The sequence below is a fragment of the Diplodia corticola genome (assembly GCF_001883845.1).
Source record: "Diplodia corticola strain CBS 112549 chromosome Unknown scaffold12, whole genome shotgun sequence".
Taxonomy (NCBI): Eukaryota; Fungi; Ascomycota; class Dothideomycetes; order Botryosphaeriales; family Botryosphaeriaceae; genus Diplodia; species Diplodia corticola.
Genome location: NW_017971491.1, coordinates 75056 through 90751, shown reverse-complemented (window position 1 = coordinate 90751; position 15696 = coordinate 75056). Strand labels below are relative to the sequence as shown.

At 56.2% G+C, this 15696-nt stretch overlaps 5 protein-coding genes across 5 annotated transcripts; 4 read left to right on the top strand and 1 right to left on the bottom strand.

Annotated features, from left to right (window-relative positions):
- Positions 1-1537, top strand: BKCO1_1200027 (adp atp carrier protein; the record flags this gene model as incomplete). The annotated part of the gene is made up of 6 exons (XM_020270697.1): positions 1-36; positions 121-138; positions 321-342; positions 467-543; positions 665-1291; positions 1352-1537. 6 exons carry the CDS (start codon positions 1-3, stop codon positions 1535-1537), a joined length of 966 nt encoding a protein of 321 aa, XP_020132469.1.
- Positions 1538-2403: 866 nt separating this feature from the next.
- On the top strand, positions 2404-3344 carry BKCO1_1200026 (uncharacterized protein; the record flags this gene model as incomplete). The annotated part of the gene is made up of 2 exons (XM_020270696.1): positions 2404-3026; positions 3167-3344. 2 exons carry the CDS (start codon positions 2404-2406, stop codon positions 3342-3344), a joined length of 801 nt encoding a protein of 266 aa, XP_020132468.1.
- A 1602-nt stretch (positions 3345-4946) lies between these two features.
- Positions 4947-9455, bottom strand: BKCO1_1200025 (tat pathway signal sequence protein; the record flags this gene model as incomplete). Its single annotated transcript, XM_020270695.1, has 4 exons — positions 4947-5922; positions 5972-6210; positions 6273-9102; positions 9160-9455. 4 exons carry the CDS (start codon positions 9453-9455, stop codon positions 4947-4949), a joined length of 4341 nt encoding a protein of 1446 aa, XP_020132471.1.
- Positions 9456-10333: 878 nt separating this feature from the next.
- Positions 10334-10660, top strand: BKCO1_1200024 (uncharacterized protein; the record flags this gene model as incomplete). Its single annotated transcript, XM_020270694.1, has 1 exon — positions 10334-10660. The coding sequence occupies one exon, from the start codon at positions 10334-10336 to the stop codon at positions 10658-10660; it is 327 nt and encodes a 108-aa protein (XP_020132470.1).
- Positions 10661-11838: 1178 nt separating this feature from the next.
- Positions 11839-13883, top strand: BKCO1_1200023 (reticulocyte-binding protein 2 protein; the record flags this gene model as incomplete). Its single annotated transcript, XM_020270693.1, has 2 exons — positions 11839-12379; positions 12439-13883. 2 exons carry the CDS (start codon positions 11839-11841, stop codon positions 13881-13883), a joined length of 1986 nt encoding a protein of 661 aa, XP_020132465.1.
- Positions 13884-15696: the final 1813 nt, after the last annotated feature.

Sequence of the window (15696 nt, the reverse complement as noted above, 5' to 3'; positions counted from 1 at the left end):
ATGGCAAAGGAAGGCGAAGTTGTTCAGTCCGACAAGGTACGTCTGCCCGATGCCGCTGTCGCAACGCGACGATGCGCGTTTGTCCCCCGAATTGGAGCTGCGGCTAACAGAAGATAACAGAGCGCTTTCGGCATGCCCGTAAGTCATCACTGACGACCTCCTCGCATCGACGCTCACCTTGGACGGCGCTTGCACCATCTGCCGCATCGCTCGCAACGCCTGCCGCGTCGACTGCGATGACGGCGCTGTGGATGCTGCAACCTGTCCAAGTTGTTGCGGAGTTGGCTCTTCGATGAACCTCACTAACATAATCACAACAGGGATTCGTTGTCGACTTCTTGAGTACGTTCTCCCCCCGGCCATCCATCACAGATGCGTTATCGATGCCATTGGCACCGGCGATGAATTTGTGATGGAGGCTGCAAATTTTGCGTTGGAACTTCGATCGCTGACTGCTTATCTACAGTGGGTGGTGTCTCCGCCGCCGTCTCGAAGACCGCCGCCGCTCCCATCGAGCGTATCAAGCTCCTTGTCCAGAACCAGGTACGGCTTCCCCGTCGGTCGGGCACACTCATCGCCTGTATCGACTGCTTCATCGTCGGCTCTTAGCTCTTTCTGCAGAGCCGACGTCCCCTAGACCGTGCGCTAATACCGTCTCCAACAGGATGAGATGATCCGTGCCGGCCGTCTCGACAGGAAGTACAACGGTATCGCCGACTGCTTCAAGCGTACCACCGCCCAGGAGGGTGTCGTCTCCCTGTGGCGTGGTAACACCGCCAACGTCATCCGTTACTTCCCCACCCAGGCCCTGAACTTCGCCTTCCGTGACACCTACAAGTCGATGTTCGCCTTCAAGAAGGAGCGTGATGGTTACGCCAAGTGGATGATGGGCAACCTTGCCTCTGGTGGTGCTGCCGGTGCCACTTCGCTCCTCTTCGTCTACTCCCTCGACTACGCCCGTACCCGTCTTGCCAACGATGCCAAGTCTACCAAGGCCGGTGGTGGTGACCGCCAGTTCAACGGTCTCATCGACGTCTACAAGAAGACCCTCGCCACCGACGGTATTGCCGGTCTCTACCGTGGTTTCGGTCCCTCTGTCGCTGGTATCATCGTCTACCGTGGTCTCTACTTCGGCATGTACGACTCGATCAAGCCCGTCGTCCTCGTTGGTCCTCTTGAGGGTAACTTCCTTGCCTCCTTCCTTCTCGGCTGGACCGTCACCACCGGTGCCGGTATCGCTTCCTACCCTCTTGACACCGTCCGTCGTCGTATGATGATGACTTCTGGTGAGGTATGTATCAGCAATGCCCCGAGTTGATGATTAGCAGACTGGTGCTGACCGATTGTGCAGGCCGTCAAGTACAAGTCTTCCCTGGATGCTGCCAAGCAGATCATTGCCAACGAGGGCTTCAAGTCCCTGTTCAAGGGTGCCGGTGCCAACATCCTCCGTGGTGTTGCCGGCGCTGGTGTCCTGTCCATCTACGATCAGGTCCAGCTCATCCTCTTCGGCAAGAAGTTCAAGGGTGGTTCCGGCTAAATGCACTCTCCTTCGAAAGCGAACGAGAGGGGCATACCTTAATACTGGGGAGGGGACGACGCAGGGGGGATGGAGATGGAGTGGATAGAGTAAGATCAAGCCTGAGCTTGTTCTGGTCACGAAAGAAAACAAAGCTGGGAGCGGTTTCTGATATCCCTGCTTTCCAAGCATTTTGTACTTTACCCGGCAAATTTTCTTCTTTGTACCTTGCGCACCTCGCTGGCTTGACTTGCTCTGATTTCCTTGATTTCCAATTTGCACACTGGTCACTTCCGTCGTTAGATGGTGTATTCTCATCGGCAGGAGGTGTTCAGAGGATGGCAGCGGGAGAAAATATCGGCATAGAATTCGATCGTGTTTTTCGTTACGCTCGATGATCACGATGCTTGGTGAAGGTGTTGAAGTAGCCAGATTTCAATAACAAACAGGGTTTCGAGCCTCAACCATGGATCAAAATCCTAGGCCCGCCCGGCGGGGTGGTTGAGGCACGGTGAGTTGCGTAATCCCGTTGTCGAATCGTCTTCACCGTGTGCTCCTTGCATCTCCCGAGCCGCCTCCTTTCAGTGATGATGCGCTGGGGTAAAGGCAGTCTTGGGATCGGCGGCCCGCTTTGGGGAAAGCTTCACGTGACGTCATCAGGCTTGCAAAGGCAACGAGCTCCAGCTTGCGGTCCTGCTGCGCCAAACATCTGTCCTTGCATCCTTGCCGCGACTCCTGCACATACATAAAGGCAAACAACATCCTCACCCATCCCACCAATCCACTCAGCACCTCTTTTCTTTCTGCTGCCCAACATCAATCACACCACCATTCCGATTCGCACAGCAACAACAACAACAACAACAACAACAACAACAACAACAGCCATGCCTCCAATCCCCATCTTCTCGGACGCGCCGATCAACCCCCAGACCGCCGCAAAGCCAGACGGCACAACACCGCAAACCGCAGCAGGCGGCAACAACCAACAGCCGCAGCCCACCCCGACCCGCACCACCGCCACGACCACCGCCGCCCCCGCCGCCCCCGCCGCCTTCGACCCAGCAGCGCCTCCACCCCCTCAACCCGGCGCCGCGCCAGTCCCTCCCCCCTCAGCAGCAGCGGCAACAGCGCACCAGCAACAACAACAAGACGCTGCACCACCACCGCCGCCCCAGCCCGGCGCCGCGCCCGTCCCCGCACCCACCGGTAGCAGCAGCAACAGCAGCGCGACGTCGCCACCCTCGGTCACAAAGACGGTGACGGAGACGGTGACGATGATGCCGCCGCAATTCAGCATCCCGGCGCCGGGCGCGAACGCGGCGGCGACGCATTCGACGGAGAGCGGCTCGCCGCAGCAGCAATTATACGGTAGCAATGGCAATGGCGCTGGTGGTGCGCCAACGACGATCAATTTCGGGGCGGTGGTTGGGGATGGCGGGCAGACGACGACGACGAGGACGCGGGGGTCGAGCACGGCGAGCTTGGAGCATCCGCCGGGTTATGTGCAGTATGTGGGATCTCTCTTTTTTTTTCTCCCCCCCCCCCCCCCCTCCCAACCCCGCTCCTTTTTTTCTTTCGCGAGCATGAGTAGGAGAGAGAGAGAGACATATGGAGTGCTGACGCCGAGTTCTTTTATCTGTGTCTTAGGAACCAGTACCCTGACGGAACGGCGGCGCAGAGAGCGGCGTTGGAGGCCGCGGCGGCGAGGGAGAGGGAGGAAGGCGGCGTGTGGGGCACGGTCAAGGGCCTCGCTGCCACCGTGGGCGAGGGGTTGAAGAAGGCGGATCAGGAGGCTTGGAAGTTGGTGGGAGGCTCGGGGAAGTAGATTGGCGGAGAGGGGGAAGAGTGCTGGGGTGTAGAGAACGTGGACGGAAGTGGGATACGAATAGCATGAGAGGGTCGGGCTCTCTGGGTTATACATGATGGATGATGGTTCATCCCGGATGGCAACGGCGTTGAGGATTGAATGCTGTATGTACTATAGAATAGGCTACGGATGGCGAGAAACGAGGGCCATTTCTTACTACTGTGTATGGCCTATGGAGCCGACCTCGTTTGCAGTGTTGGTCAAAGGCAAGACGCGACTTCGCTACCGGTAGGTATGTGGTTGCGCTCATGCACGACGGACGTCTCAGGTCGCGAGAGCTTCTTGCAGACCAGCACACGCCACCGCCGCCACCGCCGCCACCAGTAAGACAACACGGAGGCACGGAACACGACAACCGCAGCCCAGCATCCACGCATGGCGCCGCCGGGCGTGCGGAACAGGCTATCCGTCTCGCCAAGGGCCCATCCGGTCGTGTTACGAACTTACTAAACTAACGCCAAGCCACGGCCGCGGGCGAATCGGATACCTCTGCCGACGCGCAAACGACAGAAACGGAAGCGAAAACGAAGGTAGGTAAAAAAAGGGGGAGGAGACGGAAGAGGGGCTAGGGAAAGGCATCGTCTGATAGGTCGCACCGAGCGCGGAAGGCAACTCCGCTTCGTTCGAAGTTGCGAGCCGTACGTTGAATGAGGGTGGGTGAGTGCTGCGCCGGTGCTACCGTTTCGTGTTACTTGCCCACAACGGCTTTCCGAAAAAAGAAGGGGAGAACGGTGAGGTGCATCTTGCTGCGAATGAGGCAGGTCTTGCTTGAGGGGACGGAGAGGGTTTCCCCGTTGTGTATGCATTCTGTCGCAGGCTTCTTCGCTTTGCTTGCTCATTTTTAGTTGCTGTCCCCCGGCGTGAGGAAGGAAACTCGTGGCCGATTTTATTCGTTCGGATTCAACACCCGACTTCTGCTTCTTCCTGCCCCTGTCACGTCCGGGGCCATTTCTCCGGTAATACATGTGGTCTGGTTTGCATCATGATTTCGTACACGCACAACATGCAAAGGGACCACGTGGGCTTCCGCCATAGCAAGTGGGTTACTAAGAAGCTTGACCTACGGCAATCCTTTGTGTGAGCGGTTGGAACAAGTATACCGACGTAGACGCGAGTGATGAACTACTATTCAAGTGAGACAGCATAACAACATCTCATATGGATTCATTCCCGTTAACCGCTCAAGCAACTTTATGTCAGATCAAGACTGAAACGAAAGACTACGAAGTGAAAGAAGACAATTCGAAAAACAAGGACCGAAAGCAAAGAAGAGATTAATCCACATGACCCGCCCCAAGTTCCTAGCCCATGAAATTTACCCCGTCACCTATCCACCGGTTGTCACCATGAGAAGTCACAACTTCCCAAAATCCGTTAGAACGCCCAGAGCTCCTCCTTTTTGTGAGGCCCAACGCTGATGGTCGTTAGCTGAAAACAGCCGAGGGTATCGTTCGCTTTGCCCGAAGTGTTGCTAGTTTCGAGTTCGAGTTCGAGCCAGCCAAGCCACAACGCCAGAAACCAAACTTTGTGCAAGAAAGTAAAGTCCAAGAGAAACCCCCATCAGACGTTGTCGCTGAGAGACTGGAGCACAGCGCTCTCTGCGGTCACGGTGTTGGGGCTTTCCTGCTGGGCGCCAGCTTTGTTGAACTGGTTTTCGGGGTTCTCCTTATCCTCAGACCCGAAAGTGTTTTCCATCTTGCACTGCGTTGGGGTACCCGATCCGAGACTTGGGCTTCCGTGCTCCGGATCCTCGTATACTCGATCTTGGTTTTCCGAGGCTTGGGTGGGGGATGTCATCTCTTCCTCCTTTTGTGCAGCTTGTGGCGTACTGCTCAGTTCATGAGGTTGCTCATCCGGAGACATGTCCTGACTAGTTTCGTCACCAGCTTCATCCACACCCTCAACGAGACGGCGGAAGCAATCCTCACTGCGCTCCAAAATATGCGCAACGTCGTTTTTCAGGTCAGTCTGAGCCTGCGATGGAGCGGCAACCGTTCCAAGGTTGCCAAGAACCTGAATATAATCCCTTCGAGCGGTTAAGTGGACGCCCTCGGCGCGTCTTGCCAACTCCAGCTTGATGTTCGAAGTCAAATCGTTCAACCGATCTCTGACAGCATCACATGCATTCTGGAACATGGCCATACGGTTATGAGACACGTGTGCGGCCATGTGCCCTTTCATGCGCATGTATTGTCCAGGCCCGCGTTCCGCCATGCATGAGTTGTACGCATGCTCCATCGCAGCACCAATGACTGGTGTGAATTCTCTGTTCACCTCTCTCTGGACTGTCGTGATCATCATCTTGATAGCCTCGATCTGGCCCGTGAGGAATGGCTGATAGCTGTTGAGCTGTCGACTGAGCGCTGCAACAGTGGCCGCGTTAACACCCAGTTCACTGGCTCGTCTCGTGACCGTGTTATGGAACGTGGTCAAGACCTCCAGTGTCTTCTTCTTGAACTTGTCCAGTTGCGCAGGAAGGGCACGTTGGAAGGCCCTCTCCCAGCCAGTCGCTATCTGCTTTATCATCGGTCTGGCTCTATTGGAGAGTTAGCGGGTGTAGTTCAACCTTGTCGACTTGGACTTACAGCTCTTCATTGAAATCACGAGGGCCAGCGGCCCCTGAGAATACACCGTGCCTGACGACTGTTGCGCGATAAGTTGCCCAGTACAAGCCACCTTGACTTCGATGAGCGCCCCATCCTTCGGCTGTCGGCAGGCTGGCTTCAGATGCGCTTGTAATGGCGCGTTCATACTTGTCGTAAATGTTCTGGGCCAGGGCCTCGGCGATATCGGATAGCGTCTCATCAACAACTTTGCTGAGATCCTGTATGTTGTATTTTCGTTAGTGCTCGTGCAGGCTTGGTTGTACGTAGGAGAATGACGCACCTTCTGGAACTCTACTAGCTTAAACTCTAGGAATCGAGCCTCCTTCTGTCGTTGGAGGGTTGAGAGTTGAGAGCCATTCCTCGTACTAGATGCCCACAGGAACAGCGAGTTAAGAAGCTGTGAAGTGTGGTTGAGAAATCTCCGTCCGGCTGCGGCACGCCCAGTTTCGGTGAGCTTCTTGCAGTGCGCCTGAAGCTGTGGCATCTCTGTCTCAATAATGTCGCTGAATCCGGACACATCCTTGTCCCTCTTGAGACGACCACTAAGCTTCTGATAAGCCCTTGCGCTTATGCAGAAGACCGGAAGCGAGCGAGCGACTTCATCATAGTCACGAATCTCTCGTTCAGGGTCGAAGTTTTCTTCGTCTTCTTCCAGGGCGGTTTCGTGGTCGAGCTCTTTGATTCCAGCAGCAAAATCCTGCTGGATAGCCCCCCTTGAGTACTCGTTCCTCCCCTTGATGCACAGCGCATTGATTTCGTGGTCAATTGCCGCAATCTTCTCGTTGAAGGCCCTGACCTCTTTCCTCAATATCTTCTGCTGCGAGTCTATTGATTCACGTTGAGCCTTGGCGTTCTTTTTCTGGGATCGAAGTTCCTGAATCTTTGCTTCAATCTCTTCACTGGTAAGAGCTCGTCGGTCCTCTGATTCCTCTTCAGAGTCTGCCTCAGAATCTGCCTCAGAGGAGGACGCTCCTGGGGAATCTGATCCCTCTTCAGCGTAATCGTCGTCTGAACCGGTCGTACGGCGTTTTTTCTTTGGACCGGACTTGGCCGACGTTCTTTTTCGCTTCTTGGCCTCACGCGGCGCATAGACCGTATTGCCATCTTGCAGGCGGTCTCTAAGCTTCTCCCAGGCCTCGAGCTTGTCGTCGCAATCGTCTATAGCGTCAATGAAAGCCTGCTTGGCGTCGGCATGCTCGTCCAACTGGGTCTTGAGCTCGGTGATCTGGTTCCTCATCTCATCGGCCTCCTTCCAGGCCTTCTCAGCAGTCTCGTCCAGGTCGAGACTTTGGACGGCTTCCTGATTGGATATGTCGTCCGTCTTCGAGCATATGAACGATACGTTCCCATAAGTGCCGTCCAGTTTCAACTGTCGTTTGAATGAATCGCCGAGAAGTGACTTGGCCGCCTTGTCATCGACAGCTCGTGTGATTGGGGCCACGATCCAAAGACCCGTGCACTGCTTCATATATCCATCGGCAACAGCAGCTCGCGCTGCATTCGAGTCGTGAACACCAGGAAGATCAACGAGGACAGCACCAGTTGACAAGGCAGGCGCCTTAGTGTAGATCTTGACAACCCTGATAAGCGGCCAGTATTCCATGTGCTTTGTGACGACCTTCTTGTCCTTCTTTTTGCCGGTGTTCTTCTCTTGACTGTCCACATAAGTCTGCAGTTTCTTGTAGAACTTATCGTTGTCACTGTCGGCAATGTGTTTTACCGTCCCAAGTATGTTGTTTACACTTGAGTCGCGCTTTAAAGCCTCGATTCCGCCAGCAGCAAGCGACTCCTTCGTCCTATGCGGATAGACAGCGTGTATCTTTGCCAATGCTACGCCAGCTTCGCTGTCGGGATTGCTGGTGGCCTCTTTGGATACGTTGCCCTCACTGGTCAAGAGATCTTCAAAGAGTATTTCCAATTCCTTGTACCACTCCTCAGGCTTGATGAATTCCACGGCTGCCCGGTAGCGGTCTTCGGCGTCATCGCTCTCATTGTACGACAGTTCGGTTACAACAGCGGTGCAAGCACGCATGCAGTTCGTAGGAAGGAGGCGCTCCTCATCAAGCAGGGCATTGATCACGCTGCTCTTGCCGGCACCAGTATTTCCAACAACACCTATGACCGTGCGGCTACGAATGACTTCCTTCTTCAGGTCCTCGATCTGTTGTAGCCACTGTGCCGCGTCGTCACTCGCAGTCCGGCCTTCATCCAGGGATTCTTGGAGCTTTTCGAGTAAGTTCATAGCTTCCTCAACACCTTTCTCCAACTTTTCAGGGTCCGTTTCCGATGATAACTGTTGCAGAAATGGATTTTGCGGCGCCGGCTCGGTGTCCTCCTCTGGACTCAAGGAAACCTCGTGCTCATTGGGAATGAACGTATTCGTTGCAGGTGATGGTGGCACACTACGATCCTGCGCGGACAGTTGTGGGTGGCCTATGCTCACAGAGCTTGCAGTAGGAGAGGGGGCTTTTGAAGATGAACCGTATGGATAGTTCGACAAAGGACTATAGTAGCCTTGAGCGGTAGGGGAAGCATTCGCGATACTTGGGGTGTTATTGGCATATGGTGAGGGCAAGCTTGGTTGACGATGATGATGATGATGATGATGATGCTGGTGCTGCTGGTGCTGGTGCTGGAGAAACGGCGAAGGAGACCATGATCCACCAGGGCGTGGAGACCCGAGAGGCGATGACATGAAGTGTGCTTGCGGTTGCGAAGACCAGGCATGATTGTAGGGTTGCGATACGCCCTGCGGAGGTTGAGCCGGCGCAGTGGTAGTTGAAGCGCTTGCAGCAACCGGCGGCGTGTATATGAAGCATGCCGACGGTGGTGCCGATATTGCTGGTCTTTGGGATCCGCTTGCCAAACCCATTGCAGTAACGGGTGTGCTGTGTTGCACCGGTCCAGGGTTGACCAAGCGATCGGGTGTTTGGGCTACAGTGGGTGAGGGTATACAAGCAGGTGGAACAGCTGGAGTCCTTGCTTGCACCGACTCGTTCCCGACTGGACCAACTGACGAATCGGCCGAAGCCGTCGCGATCCCATTATGCGTGGGTGAAGCAGCGGAAGACGTTGTGCGTACCGGTAACAAGACGACTAAGTTGTCCTCGCTACAAAGCACGGTCAACTCGTGTCGCTTAAGTAGCTCGGCTTTGCAAAATACTTACTATTTGTTCAACTCGGCCATCTTGTCTGTGTTGTCCAGCACTGTGGGTCCCAGCTGCAGGTGGAAGTCGCCAGGCCCCGCGTCATTGTGTCTTTTGTGATACTCATTGTGGATGGCGTCGAGTTTGGTCTTGCCATTGGCCTTGATCCATAGGAAACTCGACTGCTCAGAAACCTGGGCAGGCTCGATACCCTCGAGCAAGACGGCGACCCAATACCTGGTGGGTTTCAGAGGATCTTTTGGCTTGAACGCCTTCGCTTTTTCGCGCAATTCATCGTAAGCCGCCACGGTAGTCATGTTGACTCAACCGGCAGTCGGCGGGTGTTTCTTATTCCGGAGTGACTAATCCAGGTGAAGCGGGTGAGTGGCTGAAGAGCTTGGCCGTGCGTGAGCGGTGACACATTCCACAGCCGGTAACACAGTAGCGCGAGGGTGAAGCCGTTGTCAGCGCGGTTGCAGGGTCCAATGTCTCAAATCCCACGAACGAGGCAGGTGTCGAGGCTTGAGCGACGCATGCAGCGAGCATAAGCGTCGTAGGGTGCGCTGTGGGTGTGGAGGTGACGAGATTGTGAGTAATCGCGACGGAAAACACGCGCGTCACGAAGTAAACACGCTAGATGATTCGTCACGTGAAGAACGCCCGGGCCACCATGCGTACCTAGCAAGCGGGGCAGGTGCGGGTTTGGGGAGAAGATGTTGCTCCACACTGCCCGTTCTACACCAACTGTACAACATGCATTGCGTACGACGTACGGATCGTGTTTGCTGACGGAAATGCCGTTTTGTAATGTCCGGACATCCGCAATTGTTTGCGTGGTTGCCTGCTAGCCTCTCCATAGTTCACTTTCGAAGCAGAGCGGCAAACATAGAGATGGAAACATGCGTATGCGTCTCGCACTCACTGGATGAAGACCGTGAATGCGCTGGTATGCCCCAATCTTGTAGCGCAGTCAAGCCTTTTTCACGTGCCTAATTCGCATTGAGCATATCCACAACGTCATCGATCCTTAGTTAGATGCGTAACCTCGGTCCAGTCCCTTCTCTAAAGCCAATGCTGAAATCTGGGTGTATTTGACAGCTGCTTCATCCTCGCTGTTGGATCTATAAACCATCTTCACTCTACCGAGCCACCAGGGAAGTTTTGTCCATTCCCAAGTCGACCTTCTGACAGCAAGATGGCACCTCCGTCCCCCCTCTCGAAACATCAGACCCAGCCTCCGCTGCGTCAGCTTGCTGCGGAGAAGCTGCACGGGAAGGGAAGCAATCCGTCTCAGCTGGGAGACCCCATATCCCTCAAAGCCGAAACCTCAAACTCTTGGCCCACCGGAGGAAATCCCTCAGCCCGTGGCGGATCGACTGCCTTCTCTTTGAGTGATGCAGCCAAGAGGACAATGCTCGGAGATCCAGTCAGCCTGAAGGCAGAAACGGTGGACACCGAGCCCGCCGACCATGACAACGGGCCGTCTGGAAGCGGTGGAAGTGCGCAGAAGTCGAAGCTTTAATCAGATCAGGCAACCCTGAAGCATATGGCCACCCCACGGCGGTGGATTCAATTCCACCCACGCGGAAAGATTGCAGCGTCCTCTGCGGACTTCAGGTCTCATGTCGTCCGCAGCCTGTTGTCACCCTCTCTAATTTCGATCCTTCAAGTGCGGGTCACATTCACTCCTTGGGGCCTGCTGCTGGGCTGAAATATCAGTCATTACATTGCCTCCATTCCCTCGTTGGCTTTGGACATTTGCAGCGTCTCCTTACTCTATAGTCCACGAAATCATTCATCTTGGTCAATGCGTAGGCTTGATGCCTACATACCGGTTCTAGCGAGTAGTGCGTCCGTTATCCTCGTGGTCGTAGGGAAATGGCGCCGTCAAATGGATCGATACGCATACGTATTGCCGTATTTGTGTCGGTCCGACGGGGGTCAGGAGAAGGGTCTCCGGGCGTTGTCTCTGCGGATCCAGAGCAAGCAGGTGGGGCGGTTTCAAGCATAGATCTGGTCCCTGAAAGCGTTCAGATGAGGTGAAGTAGTTGTACGCGCCGATCAGCGTCATGAACCGGGACACGGGTGCAGATACAGGTTTTCGCACGGCAATAAAGTGGCGGCGATGAGGGGCGATTGGCGACGTCGACATTGCGCAGCAGTGTGGCAGTAGGCCATGCCCCCGCTCGAACAGTAGCGGTGCTGGCGAAAGACTGAGTCCGTCGTGGATGACAATTAGCGATAGGCCGGCGAGCGGTAGCGCACGGCGGTGAGGCTTGACGCTGGTCCGTGGGGCATGAGGTGACGTCGCGCCTCCCGCCAGCATGGATTCCCCATGATGCAAGCTTCGTGCGCCTTAGGCTGATTTACAAAAGACCCTGAGCTCCTCCTGCTGCGCAACGTGCTGCACTCAGTGCGATCTCTTAGCCCGGCCCACGATCCGGTCACCTTACCTAGTAGCCCTCCGCCCCCGCCATGCTGCAGCCTTCGCACGAGCGGTAAACGCGATCCCGCCGACCCCGACTCCTTCCTCATCCGCGCCGGGCCATCTTGGCTCCCACTCGGACTTTGGAGCTTCCGAGCCTAGGTCCATCTGTCTCTCATTACATCACCTGTCCCGGCCCTGGCGCTTGCTCAAAGAGCCTCGCCCTCCGCCTCCCGTAGTGCCCGCCGCTTCCGCAATACCAGAGTCGCGTCATCATGGCGGGCGCACAGCTACATGACGCCCTCAGCTGCCTGAGACCGAAGGACTTCGCCTCCGACGTCCCCCTCGATGACCTGCAGCCATGGATGCGTGGCATCCTCGCGAATGGCGAGACCATCGTCAACTCTGTCCCCCAGGTCCCCGGCGGCACCGACTTCCTCTCTTCCGAGCGCAAACGATCCGACGTCAACGGCGCCCACAATGCCTCCGAGATGACCGTATCAGACGCCCGTTCCCCGCCTCTCGACCCGTCGTTCGAGCCTCTCCAGCAGGTCTGGGGCAAGCCGATCAAAGCCAGCAACAATCCGCAAGGAATTTCCGTGTACAAATTAGCCGGCGCGGACAGATACGGCTCGTGGTTTGCGAGGAGAAGCGTGCACGAGGGCCTGGGGTTTTCCAAATGGAAACGGGCTCTCCAACAGGAGTTTGCCGAGAGCTTGGCCGTCGAAGGCGGGCCTGGAGTCGGCAGCATCAGAGGCATTGGTGGAGACAAGCGGCTCGAGCGACAAGTTGTCGAGGGCCTTGGGAAATTGGAAGGTACGTCTCAGCAAAGCAATGCTTTTGGCCGACTGCTAACGAGCCGCTCTGGTTGCCAGTACTGCAACTATCCGCAAAGTTCCCGGCACCAACGGCGCCGCGAGAATTCATCACCATGCTCCTGACGTCCGATCATGCATTGAGCGAGAAGTCCAAGCCACATGTGGATGATCACGCCGCTGCGGATCAGATCCCTCGGCACTACATGATCGTGTCCATACCGTGCGAACACCCAGAAGCACCCGTTAGAAACAACCTCGTACGAGGCAATTATGAATCAATCGAGATGATTCGAGAGATACCCCTTACCCCCGCAAACTCTACAAATGGAGATATAACAAGAAAGGAAGAAGCCAGCCCCGATGATCCGGAAACCAACCCGGTCGAGTGGATAATGATTACACGGAGTGATCCAGGCGGTGGAATACCAAGATTTTTAATCGACCGTGGAACTCCAGGCTCCATTGTCGCAGACACGAGCAAGTTCTTGGACTGGGCCTGTGCGAAGGAGGACCTCCCAGACCCAGAAAAGATTGAGCTGGAGGGTCTACCGCCCACGGTAGACAAGGAGGCATTGCAAGCGGAAGACGAGGCGCAACCAAGAGCAAGCTTTTCTGCCGCATCACGGAACGCGCAGCTCGCCGGCGTGGGCACAAGCATTGCAGACCTGCCGCTCACCGAGCCCTCTGCCATCAAAAATGGTAAGGACAACAACGGTTTTCTATCAACCCTCTCGAATGCCGTCGGGAATGGCATTCAAAGCTATGCTCCCACATCGGTGGCCTCGTATCTCCAACCCACTCCCCAAGACTCATCATCGTCATCTTCAGGATCCGACAGCGTCAGCGACACCGAAAGCCTCAACTCATTCGCTTCCGCCGAGCAATGGGCCACCGCCAACGGAGGCCCCGGCGGCGACGATGAGCAGGCTCCACCCTTGCCTCCCAGGCGCGTTTCGGGCGAGAGCGTTGGCAGTGACCTTACGAGGAGCCAGTCGGCTCAGAATCGCTACGAGAGGGAGATGCAGAAGCTGGACTCGAAGCGGGCCGCGCTGGACGAGAAGATGCGGAAGATGAAGGAGAAGGAGCAAGCGCGCGAACAGCAAGCCACGGAGCGGGAGGAGCGGGACAAGCGCAAGGCCGTCGAGAAGTACCAGCGAGAGATGGAGAAGCTCGCGGCGAAACGCGACAAGGAGGCCCAGAAGCGGGAGCAGCGGAAGAAGAAGGAAGAAGAGAAGAACGTCGTCACTCGGGTGCAGCGTGAGCGTGACGAGTTCAAGTCGCGCGCGGAAATGGCAGAGCACGAGAACAGATTGCTGAAGGAACAGCTTGGCGAACTGCAGCATCAGAACACGAAGCTTGTCCAAAGCTTGGGTAAGAGTGAGCAGGGGAAGCAGGTATTACGATCCATTAACGATGAGATAAGTAGGGAAAGGAGCTCGAGTACCACGTCGAGCGTCAGAAGCAAGGGCAGCAAGAAGAGCGACGAGAAGGTCACTGGGTGAACGGGCGGCATATTGTTGGTGTTGAACTGATTCCTATCTTTTCTGATTTCCTGCACCTGACGTTGATCAAGCAACGAACGGTAGTGAGCCAGCGGCCGGAGCCGGTCTGCAATTATTCCAGCTTCAAGCCACCTTTGCTTTTATTGCATTCGTACCATCATTACCGGGCTGGGAGTGGAGCATTTGGGATGCCAAGCGGATTGAGGTTACATTCAGTAGGGGTGGAGCATAGACAGACATCTGCCTGTGCAAAACAATGAAGCATGGAGATGTCCTTCATTTTGATATCAGCCCATTGCTATCCACATGTCGTGGCGCCAACCACTTTCGGAAGAGGTCGCTACAGCCATACCGTGCTGCCTCATACCCACATACAAGGGTCATGGGCTTCGGAGATTTTCTGCACATGGATACAGGCTCTCACGCAAGCTCGATTGGTTCCAGGCACACCCGCCAAACGGGGTGCCTCATCTCCGAGCGAAATGCTATCCTACCCTTCTGCGGGAGCACTAAGGAGAACAGTGCAAGCCTTGCAAGACCCTTTCCCCTCCCTCTTGGAGCTCCACATGGCCGCAACGCCTCAGAAATCATTGCTGCCCGCAGAGCACCAGTCGGAAAGGCCACCTCATCAATAAGGGAGCGAGACGGCGGAACCGCGGCGCTGCTGCCGCTGTAGCCGCCCAGGTCGAGACAACAGACGTCCCCAGTTTTTCTCTTTTTGGCCGTCGTGGAATGCCAGCTGTGTGAGCCGGACGAGGGTGTCACGGATGCTTACGCTTCCGACCTCCCCTTCTTCATCTTGATCCGCGTCGTCGTGGGCGTGTTTGGTGGAGCAGCATCCAATGGGCACAGACGTGACTCGTCGCGCCGCGCTCCTACCATACCCGGCGAAGCAGGGCATGATTCCTCGCACATCACTGCTTCGGTAGGGTGCTGACAGCAAAGGGCCGCTTCGGCTGCTGCACCGTGTGGCTCTTGTGAGAGGACGAGGGAAAGACAGGGTCAGAGCATAGCCTTTTGATCGGCTGCAGGGGTGAAGACAAGGCGCATGGAAAGAAACAGCAGAGCAGAGGCAGGGAACCCAGCCCGCCCACAAAAGTTGAAACCCACATGGGGGCCGTTGCCGACGGGGAGGCCTGAAGACAAAGGTGGACAGTCACTACTCTTGCCTTCCGGGGCGGGAGGAGGAGGCTCATGCTAACTAGGTAGCCAGCCGGGGAAAGGAACCCTGCTCAGAAAAGGGCAACGCCAACCACTCGGCGACGCCGTGGAGCCGAGGCCTGCCTGACAGGGTCCCTCTCGCCTCCCCTCTCCAAGTAATCATCATCATCATCCACCGGATGCCCCGGTCTCCAAGCCTTTAGCAGCAAAAAAACTGGCGGGAAAAATGGTGGAAATTCCACGCCGTCCTCTCAGGAGAGCGAAGACGGGCGTTGGCTAAACTAGCGGCCGGGGGAGCTGAAGGCAGGCGAGAGGGAAAAAAAAAAAGAGGAGACAGGAATAGGCGAGGCCGAGACAAGGTGTACCTGGCTTGCCCTCTTGCGGACCCCGGACGCATATTGGAGGCCGTCGACACGATGCCCTCCCCCTGGGCCTAGCAGCAGCTCGGGTAGCGTCGACGGGCTTCGCGAGTCGTGATGGCGGAAGCAGGTGGTGGTGGATTGATAGGCGGCGCGGAGTGGGGGCCGGGCGGATGGGGGCAGCAGAGGCTCGGGCGTGTCCCGTCCATCCATTTTTTGCATCGCCTCGGCGCCGGCCCGCCGATTGCGCGTTTTGCGGGCTAACACGGTTTGGTGCTCTGGCTTTCTCGGGG